General features: G+C 49.8%; 1 protein-coding gene across 4 annotated transcripts in view; it reads right to left on the reverse strand.

The window, feature by feature from the left end:
* The window catches only part of UNC93A (unc-93 homolog A), a 41106-nt gene that overhangs the window by 18287 nt on the left and 1675 nt on the right, over positions 1–21144 (reverse strand). For 2 of the 4 annotated variants that reach the window (XM_042940295.1, XM_042940296.1), the window contains exons 2-5: positions 20581–20734; positions 19269–19886; positions 7265–7402; positions 981–1162 (exon numbers count right to left, since the gene is read on the reverse strand). In XM_042940295.1, the coding sequence (XP_042796229.1) occupies positions 981–1162; positions 7265–7354 (272 nt within the window). In that variant the 5' untranslated portion in view covers positions 7355–7402; positions 19269–19886; positions 20581–20734. The remainder of the gene's footprint in view (positions 1–980; positions 1163–7264; positions 7403–19268; positions 19887–20580; positions 20735–21144) is intronic. The other 2 variants (XM_042940297.1, XM_042940299.1) reach the window with 2 other exon arrangements.

The following is a 21144-nucleotide window of genomic DNA, read 5'->3' on the forward strand; positions in this document are numbered from 1 at the left end:
AGTACCTTCCCCCTCCAATCTTCCCTACCTTTGCGGAGAAGGAAACTCCACGCCTAGCCTGTCGTAAGCCTTGTCATGTTTATGGATTGGCTAGACTGACGGCTTCACCACAAAACCCAGATAAAGGACCCAACTCGGTGCCTTTTCTGGCTCTGGTTAGTTTGCAAGAGACAAATTCATTGCCAGTGAGTTTTCTTTGTGTTTGCAAGCAACCACCAATGAGCTGGGATTACAGATAAGGCTGGGTGGTTTTTGAGTATTTCTAACAGCTTTACGTTTAAAACGATTTATTTATTTTTTGAAACGTTGATCGATCGATTGAGTGATTGGTTTACCTTCTTCATTGAGGACTCTGTGTGAAAACTCCATGGCAATAAGAAAAAGAAGAACGTGAAATCGCCATAATCATTATGTCCTAGATGACAACAGGTGTCCCTCCAAGGGATGTTTGATAGGTGTGTTCCCGGGAATAAGATTGTGGGGCCGGTGTCCTTGGAGCTTGGTCCCAGAGGACACCTCTCCATCAGGGAGGAGGTAGGTCTCAGGCTGGGCCCCTGCACACTGACATGTCCACTCTCTGCGATGGGGTGAGGCCACGGTGTTGGGTCCTCGGGTCACCTTCTGCTAAGTCTCCTGAAATTCACCCTCGACGTGTTCGTCAAGGTCTAGCTCTCATCATTGGGGCCACAAAAGTGCCCCTGGTGCAGACAGGGAAACTCAAGGCCCGTGAAAGACGTGAGGGAAGGTCAGAGCTGGGAAGCAGGGGAGGAGATGGGCCCAGCAAAAGGGACAGAGACATCTTGGCGGGAAAAAAGGGGAAGAAAGCCTGTCCTGTCCCAGAAGCAGATAGGAATTTCTGGAAACGGCGCTCATTTTAAAGTGAAAGCAGCAGGGAGACCTCAAGCGGGCTCCAGCTCAGTGCTCCTGAGCAGGAACCTGCGTCCTGAGCCAGACCCGGGCGCGAGACGTGTGGGCTGTACCAGCTGGCGTAGAAGTTGCCCAGGGAGAAGGCCACGTAGCAGCACATGGAGATGACGATGGTCCACTTGCAGCCGAACCTCTTAATCAGGAGCGGTGGGAGGAACATGGAGGACAGGAGCATCCCGCCGTACAGCGTGCTGAGCGCCGTCACCCCCAGCCCTTCCTCGCCATACAGGCTGCTCTGTGGGGACAAACCCAGCCCTGGTCAGAGGGGCCAGTAGCCAAGGGGACAGAGCTCTGGGTCACCACTTGGTCCCTGAGGCCACGAGCAACAGGCTACTCTGAGGAGTGCCCTCTCCCAGAGGATAGGTGCTCCCCTCCTGCTGACAGGTGCTCCCCTCCCAGAGGATAGGTGCTCCCCTCCAGCTGACAGGTGCTCCCCTCCAGCTGACAGGTGCTCCCCTCGCAGGATAGGTGCTCCTCTCCCAGAGGATAGGTGCTCCTCTCCTGCTGACAGGTGCTCCCTTCCCAGCTGACAGGTGATCCCCTCCAGCTGACAGTTTCTCCCCTCCCAGAGGATAGGTGCTCCCCTCCCAGCTGACGGGTGCTCCTTTCCCAGCTGACAGGTGCTCAGATGCTCCCCTCCTGCTGATAATGCTCCCCTCCCAGATGACAGGTGCTCCCCTCCAGCTGACAGATGCTCAGGTGCTCCCCTCCTGCTGGCAAGTGCTCCCCTCCCAGATGATAGGTGCTCCCCTCCTCCTGGCAAGTTCTCCCCTCCTGGTTGATAGGTGCTCCCCTCAAGCTGACAGGTGCTCCCCTTCCAGTTGACAGGAGCTCCCCTCCAACTGACAGGTTATCCCCTCCCAGATGATAGGTGCTCCCCTCCCAGCTGACAGATGCTCCCCTCTTGCTGATAATGCTCCCCTCCCAGATGACAGGTGCTCCCCTCCAGCTGACAGATGCTCAGATGCTCCACTCCTGCTGACGGTGCTCCCTTCCCAGATGATAGGTGCTCCTCTCCTGCTGGCAAGTGCTCCCCTCCCAGCTGACGGGTGCTCCTTTCCCAGCTGACAGGTGCTCCGGTGCTCCCCTCCTGCTGATGGTGCTCCCCTCCCAGATGACAGGTGCTCCCCTCCAGCTGACAGATGCTCAGGTGCTCCACTCCTGCTGGCGGTGCTCCCCTCCCAGATGATAGATGCTCCCCTCCTGCTGGCAAGTGCTCCCCTCCCAGTTGATAGGTGCTCCCCCCCAGCTGACAGGTGAGGCCTGGGAGGAAGCACAGTCCGAACCATGAGTCAGCTGCTGCTAGATCCTGGGGAGAGGGAAAGCCTGAGGCCCGGTGCTGGGGTCGCTCTGGGGCAGATGGCCACACGCCTTCTGTGAATCCGTTTTTATCTCTAGGAGAGCTTTGTATTTGTCCCCTTTAAGCTGAGGAAACAGAGTTACTGTCCTCATGGAAGAGATAAAGAAGGGGACACAGCTCGCAGACTGACACGCACAGTGGGGTGCCCAGGTGATCTGGAAGCTGGTACTCGAATGCCTGGTTTCTAAACATCCCTTCCTGCCTGGTCGCCCCTGCCAGACGTGTTGCGGCGAGGGACCCTGTACCACGCGGCCAGGTACTGCTCTCTGACATTCCCTCACTGCCGGTCTGCCCACCGGAATCCCAAACCCTCGGGCTGACTTCTTACTCTGCCTTGTGTCCACTGGTCCAGGATTCCCGCTTCCTTTGCTGCCCGGCCCCCTGACGTGCTCCCACCTTCCTTGTCCTCGCTTTCCAGAGGGTGCCCGTTGTTCCAGCGCAGATCAGGGGTGTCTGAGGGCTCCTGGATAACGTCATCCACGGAGACCGGTGCTCTGAACTGCTGTTGGAATTTTGCCTGACCTCTGGCACACACCACATGCTGACCCACGATGTCACCCCAGCTGACAATGATACCTTCAAACGCAGGGAAATGTTCTGCGTTTTCCAAATCTCTCCCGATGCCTAGCCCAAAGCAGGTACTTAAACGGGTATTTGCGGATGAATTAAAACGGATGATAAACACGGCTAGTCCCAAGAGAATTCTGAAATCTGGTTGGAAGATGGAAATTGAGCACTCTGTTCTGCCGTGGGGGCTAGCTGGAAATTTCCATTTATGACTCTGGCTGCTAGGAGTGCCGAGCGAGAGAGCTGGATGAGCCTGAGGCTTTGTTTCCTTCATCCGTGCGCGTTAACCCCTCCTGTACGACTGGGCTCGCCTCCTTGGGTGTCAGTGAGAGGCGCGAGGCGTCTCTCTGCGTTGGGACTTCTTCCGCCCACAGCACTGCCGCGAGCCAGCGAAGTGCATAAGGCACTTGTAATCGGATTTGACTGCAAACCACCGAAAAGGAAGACGGATGCCAGAAGCCAAAGTGGGATTTTAAAAGCAAATTTCTTTTCTACGTGAATGGCCACGTTCAAACACCTGTGTTTGCATGTGTTAGGAGAGCCAGGCGGCAAATACACGTGTGAAGATAAGTACGTGTGCATGTGAGCTCGAATTGTGCAAGATCTGCCTGCATAAACAATTGGGACATTCACTCAGCTCATGCAACAAATAGAGTCTTAAACGCTTACCCGCAGAGGCTGTATGCACCTGCTCTAGTGGAAAAAAAGGAAATTTCAGCAGCCGCTGCCCTCCAGGACAGTGGACAGGAGCCAAGAGGAATCATTAACAGCAGCAAACAGTCTATTGCAGTGGGGAGTGAGTCCTGCAAGGGAAACTCGGGCCAGCCCCGTGGGGTCAGGAAGACTTTCTAGAAGGAGTGAAGACCAAATGAGATCTGGAGGATGGGGAACCTGGGGAAGGGTGGGAGGTGCCAAGGGCAGGAGATGTGGGGATGCGTTTCCACGGGCCTCACCCTGGGCGGAGAGGCAGCACGGAACATTGCACGATGGCCAGAGCCGTCAAGCTCTTCTGGGAGATGATGCTGGGCAGCCTGCCAAGATAGGTCCCAGCTCAGTACTGGGGAGTAGGGTCGGATCTTTAACCCCTTAGAGAGCCCGAGAAGAGAGTTCAGCTGGAGATTAGCACGCACCGATGACTCATTCACAGAACTATCCATAGTTTGCCCCCTGCGTGTCTGGCCCGTCTTGGTCAGGGGGACTCGGTCATGGAGCGGTGGCTGTGGTCCTGGCATCACGCGATCACAGGCGTCTGCCTCAGCACCTGTGAGCACCCCACCCAGACTTTAGCTCCAGGGAGCAAGGAAGGGAAAGAGGTGACATCCGAGTGGAGATGTGAAGGACTAGCCGATCAGTAGCCACAGGGGTGTGAAGGCTGCAGCTGCTGCAGGGGGAAGGCTGTGTAGACGCGTGCCTGGGTCCCGGGGTGAGTCCAGATCAAGGCTGGGACCCTGGGGATTGGGAATGAAGCCCGCCAGTTGAAAGCCAAAGGAAATGACAGGGACAGACACGTGCTTCCAGCATCGCGGAGATGCAGTCATGCCTCAGGTCACTTCTGTCCATGTCATTGAATTCTTTTGCTCAAGCCAGTCCTGACCAATGGAGACAGTTATCCCAGTTAAACCATGTTTACATATTCTGGACCAGCAAAGGAGGAGATAAGGCGGTTCGGGCTGGGACAGAGGGTGGGGGAAGTGGGTGGCGGGATGGTGCACAGAGCTGGAGGTCTGGTCCTCCGACGTCTTCCAAGGAAGAGGGCACCTCAGCAACGATCGTGGGTGCTTCTACTCCCAAGACCCCAGGCAGACTGGGGTGGGCCTGGGTGTGCGGGGGTGGGGGCCACCTGCTCTCTCTGGGTTGTGGCCCCTGTGTTAAGTACACTTCCAAACACAAGCAACTGGGCCTCTGGGTGGCTCAGCCAGTCGAGTGTCCAACTCTTGATCTCGGCTCAGGTCATGATCTCATGATTCACGGGACTGAGTCCACATCTAGCTCTGTGCTAATAGTACAGAGCCTGCTTGGGATTCTCTCTCTCTCCCTCTTGCTCCGCCCCTTCCCTGCTCCCTCTCTCTCTCTCTCTTTCCTTCTCTCTCTTAAAATAAAATAAAGAGTAGATATTTGCAAATGACGTATCGGATAAAGGGTTAATATGCAAAAATCTATAAAGAACGAGTCAAACTCAACATCCAGAAAACAAATAATCCAGTGAAGAAATGGGCAGAAGACGTGAAAAGACATGTCTCCAAAGAAGACATCCAGTTGGCCAAGCGACACATGAAAAGATGCTCAACATCACTCATCGTCACGGAAATACAAATCAAAACCACGATGAGATACCACCTCACACCCATCAGAGTGGCTAAAATTAACAACTCAGGAAACAACAGATGCTGGCGAGGATGCGGAGAAACGGGAACCCTCTTGCACTGCTGGTGGGAATGCACACTGGTGTGGCCGCTCTGGAAATCAGTGTGGAGGTTCCTGAAAACATTAAAAATAGAACTACCCTACGACCCAGCAACTGCACTACTAGGTATTTATCCAAAAGATACAGGAGTGCTGACTCGAAGGGACACATGCACCCCAATGCTTATAGCAACGCTATCGACAATAGCCAAAGTATGGAAAGAGCCCAAATGTCCATCAAGTGGTGAATGGATAAAGACAACATATACACAATGGAATATTACTCGGTAATCAAAAAGGATGAAATCTTGCCGTTTGCAGCAACGTGGATGGAACTAGAGTGTGTTACACTGAGTAAAATAAGTCAGTCAGAGAAAGACAAATACCATATGATTTCACTCATATGTGGAATTTAAGAAAGAAAACAGATGAACACAGGGGAAGGGAAGGAAAGACAAGATAAGAAAGAGAAGGAGGCAACCCATGAGAGACTCTTAAATACGGAGAACAAACTGAGGGTTGCTGGAGGGGAGGTGGGAGGGGCTGGGGGATGGGCATCGAGGAGGACACCTGCTGGGATGACACCTGCTGGGATGAGCACTGGGTGTTGTGTGAAAGGGATGAATCGCTGGGTTCTACTCCCAAAACCAACCCTACACTGTGTATGTATGTTAACTAACTCGGATTTAAAACAAAAACGAAAACAGGTCTCCTACGTCAGAGCCAAAAAGTCATTATGGAGCAGAAGCTGGAAAAACAAGAGAAAGGAGCTAGTTACTGAGAGAAACAGACAACAGGAAATGAGGAAGAGAAGAGAGGAAAACCATCTGACACTGCTCATGATGTCAGAAACCTACACGTTCCTATACTGCTATGAAACCTACACGTTCCTATACTGCTATGAAACCTATACTGCTCATGAAACCTACACGTTCCTATACTGCTATGAAACCTATACTGCTCATGAAACCTACACGTTCCTTCCAATAAACTTTAAAAAGGAAACAACAACAACAACAACAACAACAAAAAGTAACTACCAGGGGAAGATACAGCCCATCTACCTTTAGGCAAATGTGATTCTTGTTACAGCCTTTTAGAGGCTTGAGGAGGAGAGAGTGCCATGGGGGTTGGGGTCAAAGTTACGGAGACAACTTTGTCGAGTTCACTGTTTTGCTTAAAGAAGCTTGGAATCCAGGGCGCCTGGGTGGCTCAGTAGGTTAAGTGTCCGACTTCGGCTCAGGTCATGATCTTGCAGTTTGTGGGCTCACTCCCCGTGTCAGGCTGACAGGGGCTGGAGTCTGCTTTGGATTCTGTGTCTCCCTCTCTCTGCCCTTCCACTGCTCATGCTCATGCTCATGCTCTGTCTCTGTCTCTCTCAAAAATAAATAAACATTAAAAAAGTTAAAAAAAAGAAGCTTGGAATCTCTATGGTCTAGCAAAATATGATAAATTCATGTTACTACCCCAACCACAAAGCCAAAGGCATGAAGGCACAGAATCCGCAATGAGTCATCCTGTGACTCTCCCTTTTTTTTTTTTTTTTTGAGTGTTTTACTTATGTTTGAGAGAACGAGAACGAGCGGGGGAGGGGTAGAGAGAGAGGACAGAGGATCTGAAGCGGGGTCTGAGCTGTCAGCACGGAGCCCGATGCGGGGCTCGAACTCACGAACCGTGAGATCATGACCTGAACTGACGTTGGTTGCTCAACCGACTAAGCCACCCCGCCGCTCCCGTGTGCCTCTCTCTTTTTAACTGTGTCAAAGGCAAATCACATCACGAGCCCAAGACCCACAGTCCTTGTCCAAGGGTCAAACACACACTCACTGTTGTGCGATCCTGTTGGAGAGGGTGGGGCTGCACATTTGTAAGCACATAAAAACCACTGTTGGAGAGGATTTGGGAGTGAATCGGTTAACAAGAAATCCTACATTCCTTGTCTTCTGTGACCCTGCGAATTCTTAGAGGCCAAGAGATGGACGTTTGTTCAGAAGTGTCCTCACTTACCTGCAGACTCTGCAGACCTCCGTAGGCCGTAAAGAGAAGCAGAAATCCAAATGAAACCACAAGAACATTCTTCAGGCTGCTTTCCGTCATGCTGATTAAAGATGTCAACCATCAGTGGACACGTAGGTTCGTAGTTCCCTAAAAGAAACCACGGGAAAAGCGGTCTGTACCAAGAAGTCACATTCTCTCTCTCGTCGGAGTTAGAGGCACCTAGGCCATTAAGGCTGCTGGGAGTTCATGAGCTTGGTTATCACCGACACCGTGAAACACTAGGGGTGCTGCTATGTATTCACCTTTTCTGCAATCCACAGTAACTACAATCCACAGTAATGGGGCAAAAGATCGGACTTCTATCAGCTTGTACTTGAACTTTCCCCCTATGAACTTCTAGCAGATATAGTCCTTAAAGTAATGATTTTCACGTTATATATATTATATAACGTAATATATGTATAATATGATTACATTATATATAGATATATGTATATAATGGTACCTTTCACATTGAAAGAAATTGTCAATGGTGCAGAATATGGATGTACTTGTCTTTTTAAAAAATTTTTTTAATATTTGTTTATTTTTGAGACAGAGACAGAGCATGAACAGGGGAGGGTCAGAGAGAGAGAGACACAATCCGAAGCAGGTTCCAGGCTCTGAGCTGTCAGCACAGAGCCCGACGCGGGGCTCGAACTCACGGACCGTGAGATCATGACCTGAGCCGAAGTCGGACGCCCAACCGACTGAGCCACTGAGGCGCCCCTGGATGTACTTGTCTTAAAGAACAGAGTATAAATGTGAGTTTCAAGATACATAGCTCAACTTCTGAAAAATAGTTAACATGATTGTAAGATCCAAGGGCCAAAGTATTAAAAAAATTTTTTTTAATGTTTATTTATTTTTGAAAGAGAGAGAGAGAGTGAGCAGGGGGAGGGGCAGAGAGAGGGAGACACAGAATCCAAAGCAGGCTCCAGACTCTGAGCTGTCAGCACAGAGCCTGACATGGGTCTTGAACACACAGACTGTGAGATCATGACCTGAGTCAAAGTCAGACGCTTAACCAACTGAGCCACCCAGGTGCCCCAATTCTATTTTTAATTTTTGAGGAACCTCCATACTGTTTTTCAGAGCAGCTACACCAGTCTGCATTCCCACCAACGCATGAGGGTTCCCCTTTCTCTGAATCCTCGCCAACCCTTGTTTCCAGTGTTGTTAATGTTAACTATCCTAACGGGTGTCAGGTGATATCTCATTGCGGTTTTGATTCATATTTTCTAATGATTCAAGACGTGTGTATTTATTCACGTACCTGTTGTCTTTTTGTATATCTTCTTTGGAGAAGTGGCTATCAGGTCCTTTGCCCATTTTTTAATTGGGCCGTTTATTTGTCTTTTGTCCTTTCTTGCTATTGAGTTTTGTGCATTCTTTATATATTTTGGATGTTAGCCCCTTATCAGATACATGGGTTGCAAATACTTTTCCCATTCCATAGGTCGTCTTTTCACTTTGTTGGTGGTTTCTTCAGCTGAGCGGAAGCTTTTTGTTTGATGAAGTCCCACTTGTTTATTTTTCGTTTTGTTGCCTGTGCTGTAGGTGTCCCATCCAGACATTACCACCTAGAGTCATGTCGAGGAGATTTATTGCTAAGTTGTCTTCTAGGTGTTTCATGACAGCAGGTCTTATATTTAAGTCTTTAACCATGTTGAGTTAATTCTGGGTGGAGTAAGATATGGGCCCAGTTTCATTCTTTTCCGTGTGAATATCCAATTATTCCAGCACCATTTATTGAGAAGACTGTCTTCTTTCCTCTGTTGAGTATTCTTGGCTCCCTTGTCAAACGTTGGTTAACTGTACAATGCTTGGGTTTACTTCTGGGCTTCCACTTCTGTTCCATTGGTGTATTCACCTGTTTTTATGCCAGTACCTTACTCTTTTGATGACTAGTGCTTTATAGTACAGCTTCCAGTCAGGGAGTGATGTTTTCTGCATTGTTCTTAGGATTTATTTGGCTATTTGGGGTCTTTTGTGGTTCCATATAAATTTTAGGAGGTTTTTTCCACCTCTGTAAAAAATGCCATTGGAATCTTCATAGGGATTGCCTTAAATCTATAGAAGGCTTATGGTAGTATTAGCATTTTAACAATATTAATTCTTCTAATCCATGAACATGGGATACTTTTCCATTTATTTGTGCCTTCTTTAATGTCTTTCATCAATGTCTTATAGTTTTCAGAGTACAGATCTTTCACCTCCTTAAATTTATTCTTAAGTATTTTGTTTTTTATGCTATCCCACTTACAAGTGGGATAAATTTCAATTATTTCCTTTTGTGAACATTTGTTCTTGGTGTATAGAAACACTACTGATTTTCATATGCTGATTTTGTATCCTGCAACTTTACTGAATTCATTGATTAGATCTAACCGTTTTTTGGTTGAATCTTTAGGATTTTCTCTATATAAAATAATATCATTTGCAAATAGAGACAATTTTACTTCTTCCCTTTTAATTATGATCCCCTTTATTTCTTTTTCTTGCCTGATTGCTCTAGCTAGGACTTCTATATTATGTTGAATAGAAGTGGTGAGAGCGGGCACTGTTGTCTTCTTGATCTTAGAGGAAAAGTTTTCAAACTTTCACCATTGAGCATGATGTTAGCTATGGGCTTGTTATATATGGTCTTTATGATGTTAAGATATGTTCTTTCTATACCTAGTTTGTTAAGAGTTTTTATTGAGAAAAAAATGTTGAATTTTGCCAAATGCTTTTTCTGCCGCTATTGAAATGATTATGATTCTTTTTTTTTAATTTTTTTAATGTTTTTTAAAATTTATTTTTGAAGGAGAGAGAGAGACACGAGTTGGGGGGAGGGGCAGAGAGAGGGAGACATAGAATTCGAAGCAGGCTCCAGGCTCTGAGCTGTCAGCACAGAGCCCGACGCGGGGCTTGAACTCACAAACTGCGAAATCATGACCTGAGCCGAAGTCGGACGCTCAACCTACCGAGCCACCAAGGTGCCCCAAAATATGATTCTTTTCTTTCACTCTATTAATGTGATGTATCACAATGATTGATTTTTATATGTCGAATTATCCTCACATTTCAAGAGGTAAACCCCTTTTGATTATGGTGGACAGTCCTTTTAGTGTGCTGCTGAATTTGGCTTGCTAGTATTTTATTGAGAATTTTGCATCAATATTCATCAGGGATATTGACCTGTAGGCCTTTTGTTTGTTTCTTTGTTTTTCTGGTAGCATCCTTTTTGGATTTGGTATCAGGATAATGCTGACGTCATAAAATGAGTTTAGGAACATCCTCCCCTCTTCAATTTTTTGGAAGAGCTTGAGAAGAATTAGTGTTAATTCTTCTGTAAATGTTTGGTAAAATTCACTGATAAAGCCAGAGGTCCTGGGCTTTTCTTCATTGGGAGATTTTTTATTACTTTGTCAATCTCCTTCCTAGAAATTTGTCTATTCATATTTTTTATTTCTTCCTTATTTAGTCTTGGTAGTTATATGTTTCTAAAAATTTTTCCATTTTTTTCTAGGTTGTCCAGTTTGTTGGCATATAGTTTCTCCTCATAGCCTCTTATGGTCCTTTGAATCTATGTGGTATCCACTCTAAAGTTTCCTTTTTCATTTATAATTTAGTTGATTTGGGTCCTTTCTCTTTTGTTTTTGGTTAGGTAAGGATTTGTAAATTTTATCATCTCAAAGAACCAAGTCTTACTTTAGCTAATCTTTTCTATTGTTTTTCTTTCTTTATTTCATTTATTTCTGCTCTAATCTTTATTATTTCCTTTCTTCTTCTAACTTTGTGTTCACTTTTTCCTTAAGGCATAAAGTTCAGTTGTTTATTTGGGATATTTTTTGCTTCTTAATATAGGAATTTATTGCAATAAACTTCCCTCTTAGAACTGTTTTTTCTGCACCCCACAAGTTCTGATACATTATGTTTCCATTTTTGTTTTTCTCAAAAAACTTTTTTATTTCTCCTTTAATTTCTTCTTTGATCCATTAGTTGTTCAGGGAGTGTTGTTTAATTTTCATGTGTTTATAAATTTTCCAGTTTTCCTTCTGTTATTGATTTCTGGGTTCATGACATTGTGGTCAGAGAAGATACCTGATATAATTTCAATCATTTACAATTTGCTAAGACTTGTTTCATGGTCTAACATATAGTTTATTCTAAAAATGCCCCACGTGTACCTGAAATGAATGTGTATTACAATGCTCTGTACATGTCTATTAGGGCCATTTGGTCTACAGTGTTGTTCAAATCTGTTGTTTCCATATTGATTCTTTGCATGATCTCTCCACTGTTGAGAATGGGGTAGTAAAGTCCTTAACTATTATTGTATTCTTACTGATTTATTCTTTTACCTCTGCTAGCTTTTCCTGTATATATTTAGGGATCCAATGTTGAGTACAGAAATATTTATAATTGTTATATCTTTTTGATGTATTGACCCTTTTGTCATCATTTAATAATCTTCTTTGTCTCTTTGTTACAGTTTTTAGTTTAAAGTCTGTTTTGTCCAGCGTAGATATATCTACCCCTGCTTTGTTGTTGTTAGCATTTGCTTGAAATGTCTTTTCCATTCCTTCACCCTCAGTCTGTGAGTGTCTTTAAGGCTAGCATGAGCCCCTTCTAGACAGCATATTGTTTGATCTTGGTTGTTTATCCATTCAGCTGTTCTATGTCTTTTAATTGGAGAATTCAATCCCTTCATGTTTAAAATAATTATTGATAGGTAAGGACTTACTATTGCCATTTTGTTGTTTCCTGTTTTTCTGTTTTTATTTTTATTTTTATTATTTATTTATTTTTTTGTCTTTGACTGTGACAATTTAATTACAATTTGTCTCAGTGTATCCCTAATTGGGCTCAACCTATTTGGACCTCATGGATCTGGATGTCCATTTCTCTCCCCAGGTTTGGGGAGTTCTCAGTCATTGTTACTTTCAATATACTTTCTGTTCCTTTCTCCTTCTCTTCTCCTTCTGGAATTTCCATAATGTGGGTATTGTTTCTTTTTATCGTGTCGTATAATTCCCATAGGCTTTCTTCACTCTTTTTCATTCTTTTGTCTCTTTGCTCCTCTGACTGAATAATTTCCATTGTCCTGTCCTCCAGGTCACTGATTCTTTATTCCGCGTGGCTGAGTCTACTCTTAAAAACTTCTCTTCTGTTGAATTCTTCAGCTCAGTTATTGAATTTTTCAACTCCAGGATTTCATTTGTTTGCTTCGATGGTCGCTATCCCTTGTTGAACTTCTTATTTTGTTCGTGCATTGTTTTCCTAATTTTGTTTAGTTGTCTGTCTGTGTTCTTGCACTTCACTAAACTTCCTTAACAGGATTATTCTGAATTGTCTGTCTGATGGTTCATAGATCTCCATTTCTTTAGAGTCAGTGATTGGAGCTTTATTGGTTTCCTTTGGTTGTGTCGTACTTACCTGATTTTTCATGATCCTTGATTCACTGCAGTGGTATCTGTGCATTTGAGTAACTGAGCTCTTCTAGATGTTCCAGATTTGCTTTGGCAGGGAGAGTTCTTCACCAGTCAGTTCAGTTTGAGTTTCTGGGTGTGTCTGCTGGTAACGTCCTTGGGCAGATGGGCCCTACTATTACGGTCTATTTTTGGCAAGGCAGCTTTTCCAGCTCTGTGGTTGGGAATTGGGGTTGTGCTACTGGCTGAGAACTGTTGAATAGGATTGCTGGTTTGTTTCCCTACCCAAGTGAGGCTGTAGGATGGGCTCCATGTCTGGCTGGACTCTCTGGTCAGATTTACCAGCTGGCCAGGGCTGGGTAATATTCAGTACTAGCCGGGGCTGTGAATTAGCCTCCCTGCCTTGGCAGGGCTGCAGGACCAGGACCTGTACAGCTCATGGTCTGGGCACCTGAATCAGGCCAGAATTCTCTGGTCAGGTGAGGCCACCGATTAGCTCTGCAGATGGGGGAGGTCACAGGCTGGACTCTCGGTTCAAGTGCCGCTGTACGTAGGACTATTGAGTGGGCTACTCAGCTTCTCACGTGCTTTGGTTAGGTTCCCTGGCCTGACAGGCTGAAAGCTGTCTTCAGTGATGAGCGGGGCTGTGAATTAGATGGGCAGGGATGCCCAGGAACAACAGGGGAAACAGTTCTAAAGCTGGTAGAGTTCTTTGTTTCTTAACTCAAGCCAACCCGTACCCCCAAGCTCCCTGGAAGAACAGGGCCCCTAGCTTTGCTCTGCGAACTATCGCCTCTGTCTGCCCCTCTCTCTGCTCTAGCACTGCTGGGTCACATGGCTTCCAGGCGTTGTCACCAACCCTTCTGTCTATACGGGGCTGGAAGACACTCTGCACCGCGGATGGGGCTGTGTCTCAGCCCCTGCGCCCGGACGGGAAGAGGAAAAGACATTCCAGGTTTCTCTCGGTTTCCCAAACAAGCTGTCTGGTTTGGAGGGGCTGGGACTCGGCTGTGCACTAATTTCCCTGCCGTGTGCCACACGGGAAGCCCCCACATTCAGTGCTGGCTTTTTCTGGGGGCCGTCAGCTCTGCCCGCCCGCCTCTGGGCTCCAGCAGCACTGGGTGCACGGCTTCCAGGACTGGTTGCCAGCCCTTCTCCTCAAACGGGGCTAGAAGGCAGCCTCCACGGTGAGCGGGGCTGTGACTCAGCACCTTGCCTGGGCACGGGCGAACTGGGCTCCAGGGCTGGCAGGATCCTCGTCTGAGGGTCCGAATCAGGCAGGTCTGCACCCCATCCCGTTCCCCGGGCAGACCGCGCCCCTGGCTTCTGCAGTTTTGCTGTGGAACAAAACCTCTCGCTGGTTTCCCTGCTTGGGCACCGCAAGCATGAACTTGGTCTGCCAAGATCCAAGTGCCGTTGCAAGCCCCGCCCCCCTCCTCCCCTACAGTCACATTCCCAGTGGTCGAGCCCTGCACATTCCCCTGCATTCCCCATGGTATGAAATCAGATTAGGGGCTCCCACAAAATGACTCACGTGCCGGGCAGCCTAGCTGTGAGCCCAGGTTCCCTCTTCCCACTGGAGGAACCAGAGGCTCGGGAGAGACCTGTCCTCGTGGCGCTGTGCCGGCCTGGGGGAGGGGCAGAGTGGCCAGCGTGTGGCCGTGTGGTCGTTTCTCTTACCCTGTTGCTGTGGGATGGCCTGGTCTCTGAGGTGCAGGCGGTGCCTGGGCCCCACTCCCCTGTTCCGGGATTCTCTCACTGGTGTTGTTCTTCAATAGTCGTGAGTGGCTCTCGGGAGAGGGAGCGAAGTCAGGGACAAGCTATGTTGCCATCCTAGTGACGACATCCAGAATATCTCCTAAGGGAGGTCCACTAGGACCGTGCCCAGGCCGTGCCTGTGATGAGGACAAGTTTAGAGGAGGCCCCAGCCTCAGAAGTGTGCGCTCCCTAATTTACACACTCCTGCAGGGACGAGCGTGGGAAATTCCAGAAACCCGAAAGCTGTCTTGACTTGTCAGCCAGTTTCAACATTATTAGCAAAACGCATAACTGGAACTGTGAACCCGGGCCCCGGGGTGAGCCTCAAATGGCTGACGCCTTCGGGTGTCAAAAATACCCATAACCACCTCTTTTTTAAAAATTAACAGGGGCACCCGGGGGGCTCAGTCGGATGAGTGTCCGACTTCGGCTCAGGTCATGATCTTGCCGTTCATGAGTTCGAGCCCCGCGTCGGGCTCTGTGCCGACAGCTCGGAGCCTGGAGCCTGCCGCGGATTCTGTGTCTCCCTCTCTCTCAAAAATAAATAAACATTAAAAAAAAATAAAATTAACATCAGCACCTTATCACTTGGAGGAGAAAGAGATGGTTTTGTAGATCTGCTTGAAACCTCAGGATCGCTCACTGGATATTAAGGTGAAAGACTCAGTGCCTGGCACACCGCTGAGACAAAGAATGTTCTAGAGACTCATGGGGTCTGACAGGCAGGAGATTTTCCCAGCCACTAGGTGCCACTGTTGGGCTAACGCTGAGCTCCCCTAACGCTCCCAGGGGGCGTCCTAGAAGGTCACACTTGAAATCAGCAAACTTCCAGCTAAGAAGCTAAAGACAGCCTTAATTCTCGGAAGTCTAATCAGGGATCGGCTCTTTTAAAGAAATTACTTCTGGAAGCAAATTAATATCAATTTTCTTGGCATTTAAACCTGATACCTTTGTTGATAAAAGCAGCACCATACAAATTCAAATTTGTCGTCATCATTACTTACACTTTCATCTAATAAAGATGAAAAATGTGTATGTAAGGACAGGAGCAAATTATTGCTTGAAGTTCGGAATTCTTCTACTTCGGAAACAAATGTATTTGGTGGCTCCTTTTTTTTTTTCCTGGAAGAGCAATTTATACTCTCTGATCTCTGGCTCCAGAAAGCATTCTCTTCATCTCTTAGCCAGGGTTTCAAAGCATCTGAAGCCTCGAAGGGGCAGGCTGGCCGGTGGGTGAGGCGGGTGCCTGTGAGGAGCACGCTGGTCGGCGGTCCTCTGGAGCGGGCTGGGGTCCTCCTGGGTCCTGTCCTCCCTCAGCCGAGGCCCCTCCTGCTCCTCATCGCTTATCAGAGAGCGGAGACCCTGCTCAGGACAAAGTCAGCAGAAGCAGGGCCCGGAGAAGGACCTGAAATATCCCTAACTGTGTTCATGCTCACGGTGTTCCCTCGGAGCCGTGCTGCGATTCTGGGTCCTCCCCGCCCCTGGGGTCCCTCGCGCTCATTCCTCCTGAGCCTCAGAGGCCTGACCACGCAGCCCACATCTTCCACAGGAATCCGCAGAGTCCCCGAGCCGCGGCTTCTGGAAAGGCTAAGCAGCGTCATCTTGTCCCAGAGAGAAAGGCTGGCGGGTCACGCTTAATGCTCGTGTGTGCGCCCGCCAGCGTCGCGACGCGGAACGAACCTGAGAGGGGAAACGCCCCACGCCATCCTCTTGTATCTGGACATATATTTTTAAAGATTGTGTTTAATGTTTCGTTTTAATTGAAGGAGAGAGAGACAGAGAGACAGAGTGCGAGCGGGGGAGGGACAGAGAGAGAAGGAGACACAGAATCCGAAGCAGGCTCCGGGCTCCGAGCTGTCAGCACAGAGCCCGACGCGGGGCTCGAACCCATGAACCGTGAGATCATGACCCGAGCTGAAGTCGGACGCCAAACCGACTGAGACCCCAGGCGCCCCACACTCTGGTATTTGGGAGGGGAAGGGAGGCGCCAGGTTTAGCCCACACGCGTGCCAGCACATGCACCCACGCCCCTTTTGCTTTTCACGTGCACGCTCCCTTTCCCTCCGATGGGCCTTCTGCTGCCCGAGCTCTAGCACCAACTTCTGCAGTCGTTCAAGCCACTTGCCGGGCCTGCCCTGGGTCGGATACGCCCGTAGCACCCAGAATCGTATCTGGACACTGACGGAACACAAGGGCTTTGTTTGCAACGAAGCAAACAGAGAAATCAAACAAGTTCAGGTGGGGGTACAGACCGTCCCCCAGTAGAGCAGGTCATATGAAGGATCGTATGCGGAGGGCGATCACGCTCAGCCCCCACCCCCATCTCCATGAGGGTGACAGAGCGGCTGCCCGGCTCCAACGATGCCCACCCAGAGGGGTCTTCCCCCACAGAGAGTTCCAGCCCCACGTCTTGTGAGCCCAACAGAGCCCGAGACCTTCTGCTTGAACAGGGTCCTGGGGAGCCCTGTGAGTAGCTAAGAAAGCTGGGACAGTCAAGGGCCAAATACACCTTCACCCGTGATCCCCGGGCGAGCGGCAGAGTGGTGGCCGTGTTGGAATGTTCTGGGTAGTTTTCAATCCATTATTTTGTCTGCACAGGCAAAGCTTCGGGGATGTAAAACTACTTTGGTAAATCTCCAAGGATAATTTTGTGCCTTTGATCCCACAACACGCAAACGTCCATAAAGTTCGAATTATGTCCCCAAAGTCAGCAACATCACCCGTGTGGATTTTACCTAGTTCTGTGCCTCCTTCGCTCCCGTCATTACCGTGGCACGCGGCGTCCTGAATCGTGGAGAACGCTGGATGTTTTCCTGGTTTGCCTTTGGTCGCAAGGAGCTCAAACGACTCTATTCAGTAGTACCTCGGGAAACCCTTGCGTAAGACCTGTTTTCGCTTCGGCAAGTCGCAGGACCTGTTTGCAAATTACAGATCATCCAGCGGCTGCTTATCTGGGAACTGCTCGGCTCTCTGGGAAAGATTTGCCGGCAAGGTGTGGAAAGGCAGACCGGGTGAGAGCGTGGTGCGGCCGAGAACATTTTATAAACCCTTCTACTGAACATTTTTGTTTGGTTTTTGAACAAAAGTAGCACGGGCCCGTTTTAATGGAAAAAGTCATCTCCATGGGGCCCAGAAGCAAAACAAATGAGCGGATAAAGAAGAAAGAGACGAATCAAAACACAGGCTCTTGAGCACAGAGGACACCCTGGTCACCGGAGGGGAGGGGTGGGGGAAGGGAGCAGTGGTTTGGCGTGCGATGTGGCGATGAGGACTGTGTGGGGTGTGGATGTCGAATCACTCTCTTGTACACCTGGATCTAATATAACACGGTGTGTTGACTATATTTCGATGAAAAATGAAGACATTTCATAAGAAAAAAGAAAACTCTCGGACACGTGCATATGCGGACGTGAGTACCAATATACACACAGGTGCACGGGTTGCACACCCGCATACGATGAGCCTACAAGCAGACTCAGGCCAAACCCTTCTCTGCACAGCACAAGTGTGGGCGTAGGGGGCGAACGTGCCCTCTGTCCCATGCACCTGTATACCGTTCCCCCATTTTTAGGAAAACCATTTAATTTGAAAAAGCATAAAGATTTTTACTGCGTTATTACTTTTTTTAGAGAAAGGGAACGAGGATGTGCGAGCGGAGGGGGGGGGCAGAGAGCGACTCTCAAGCAGGCTCCGCGCCCAGCACAGAGCCTGACGCGGGGCTCGACCCCACGAACCGTGGGATCATAACCTGAGCTGAAATCGAGAGTCAGGCGCCTGGCTGACTGAGCCACCCAGGCCCCCCGAGAGTAAACATTTTTAAAGGAAACTATATTTACAGAAAGGGTTTTGGGACAAAGAACTCTGAACATTAAACTGAGACTAAGAATTATTTCTAGGCCTCTGACTTCATCAGCACCCTCTCTGAGGCGTTCTCCCGCCTCCCCGGCCCCCGAAGCCAATGCAAACAGGCGTCCAAGTAGCTGCCGCCAGAAACCCCTAGCCCTGCTCACAGCTTCCTGTGCTTCCAGACGGAGCCTCACCGCCACCCCCCGCCCCTGCACGAGGCGCGGGCGTCCCTCGGAAGCGTGGCGGAACCCCACTGCCACCCTGCTGCCCGTGACCGCTTCGTCCCCACCTGCTTCCACACGGGGTCAGCAGCTCCTCGAGGCCCGGCCTGTCTGGGACGAGCCGGAGAGAAGCAGGACGTGCGCTTGAGCCCCTGGAGGCGGCCTGGCCGACAGCTGTGCACACGGCTCCCTGCGGACATTCCCTCCAGGGCCGCGGGGACACGTGCGGTGCTGCGGCCTGAGACCCCTGGCTAGGCCCGCTCGCCGTGGTGGCCACACGCCGGACGCTGCCCTCTGCCCCCGAGGATCAGCTGTCCCCCCACCCCTCCCCTGCCTGTCTGGGAGGCAGCCACGCACCTGCTGCTGCCACTCAGTCAGGAAGCTCTCCCCGCGCCTCCACGACTGTGGCGGGGCCGTGGGACCAGAGGCCGTGACACGGTGGGGAGGCACAGAGAAATCAGGCTGATGACGTGTCCGGGAACCGGGGGATCGTGACTCACAGGTGAGCAAGGGCTCTGCGCTCACAGCGCACGGCCTGAGGGGCAACTCGGCCCTTGGGGGCCAGGGTCCCGCCACCCCGTGTGCCGTGTTCCCAAGGCAGGGCGCCCAGCTGCTGTGAACCTGGAGCCTTCCACACAGATGTCTCCCTGAGGGTCCTTCAGCAGCCGGGAGTCAGCAGCGCACCTGCTGTGTCGGCCGACCTCCCGAACCCCACGCGGGCCTGCCCCTCACCTCGCGACCGGATTTCCTCGGGAAAACGGGCTGTGCGTGGGTTCTGCGAGCCAAGTCGCGTCTTTCCAAGTCATCGCTGATAGTCTGTGTTTTCACACGGCCCCTGCTGTAGGAGTTTTCCCAGCTGAAGGCAGCTGAGAAAAGGCGGACACAGAGAAACCCGCTGCCCGCCCCCGACCAGGAAGGGCAAGGTGATTCTTAATCACGAGAGGAGCCTAGACTCAGCGCAGAGTTGGCACCGGAGGACCCGGATCGCAGACCCCGTGTAGACAGCCCCATCTTCCCTCCTCTCCCCGTGTATTCGCCAGCGTGGAACCCCCAGGCCCCTTCCCTCTCTTGTCCCTTGTCTACAAACGCACTGTTCCTCGGCAGAGATGTCGCTGAAGCCAGGTTCCAACCACCCCCCTGCGTTACTGGTCCCGAGCCCCCCCACGTGCTTGCTGGGCTTCTGTGGTTTCTTTCCTGCTCATCTGTCTTCCTCAGCAACGACCGTGCGACGGCAGAGAGCCTGTGATGCCGGGGGGGCAGGCAGTGGCCACCAGGTGTCAGGAAAGTCTACGTCTGGGGCACCACTTGCCAGATACGGCTCTGCGTTTTGGGGGCAGCGTTGAGAATCATCTGGAAAATGGAAGATCAGACTGTCATAAACAGATGGACAGACAGAAAGTCCACGGAGCCCCACGTCCCTGAAGCAGCCAGCCGCCTCCGCAGTGACCGATCCTTCCAGATTCTTCCAGGGCCTGCGGCTGTCCCAGGGTCCGGGGAGGAGGCAGCATGACGGGCTGACCCGGCCTAACGGCGACCCCCCGAGACTGGGGGTTTAGCAGGACAACCACGTGACTGGGCACAACACAGATTCACAAGACCCAATGTTTACGGACGGTATTAGCCCTGGAGAAGCTTCTCACGGGTCATGAGGGCTGCATTTCATGTATTTATTTTTTCATTTACATCTAAATTAGTTAGCATCTAGTGCAACAATGATTTCAGGAGTAGATTCCTTAGGGCCCCTTCCCCATTTAGCCCATCTCCCCTCCCACACCCCCTCCAGCAACCCTCTGTTCTCTGTATTTAAGAGTCTTTTGTGTTTTGTCCCCCTCCCTGTTTTTATATTATTTTTGTTTCCCTCCCCTTATGTTCATCTGTTTTGTCTCTTAAAGCCCTCAAATGAGTGAAGTCATCTGATTTTTGTTTTCTCTGACTAATTTCACTTAGCATAATACGCTTCAGTTCCATCCACGTAGTTGCCAAAGGCAAGATTTCATTGTTTTTGGTTGCTGAGTAGTAACTCCATTGTATGTATAGACCACACCTTCTTTATCCATTCACCCATCGAGGGACATTTGGGCTCTTTCCATCCTTTGGCTACTGTCGACAGCGCTGCTAAAAACACGGGGGTGCGTGTGGAGGGCTGCATTTTCTTACGTCCCTAGTGTGTGCACGCAGCCGTTCCACCACCGGTTTTGCTGGAGGAGAGGAAACAAAACAGAGCAAGGCTGAGAAGGTGCCGGAAGGTGCCCACCCAGCTGCCGCTGAAGTCTGGGTTTCAACCTTCCCCTAGTGGAGGCAGATCCGTGAGAGAGCGGCGTTTGGGGACAAGAGGAACTGTCCCACCGAGACCGTGCTACGGGAGGCGACAGGAAACGGCGCTCCCATGCCGACCTGTGCTCCATATGTGAGTGAGAGACAAGGGCCCCGGGGAACGGGTGGATAGGAGGAGCAGAAGGGCGTGAACTGGTCCTGTGGCCAGGCCGGGGATGGACACGAGGTCACTGCACACGAGGACAGGACCCTGGACCAGTGTGAACAAGGACACGAGGTCACTGCACCTGGAATCTTTCTCTGATGACCAAAGGGTCAGCAGTGACGGGAATCC

Source organism: Panthera leo, chromosome B2 (assembly GCF_018350215.1).
Source record: "Panthera leo isolate Ple1 chromosome B2, P.leo_Ple1_pat1.1, whole genome shotgun sequence".
Lineage (NCBI taxonomy): Eukaryota > Metazoa > Chordata > Mammalia > Carnivora > Felidae > Panthera > Panthera leo.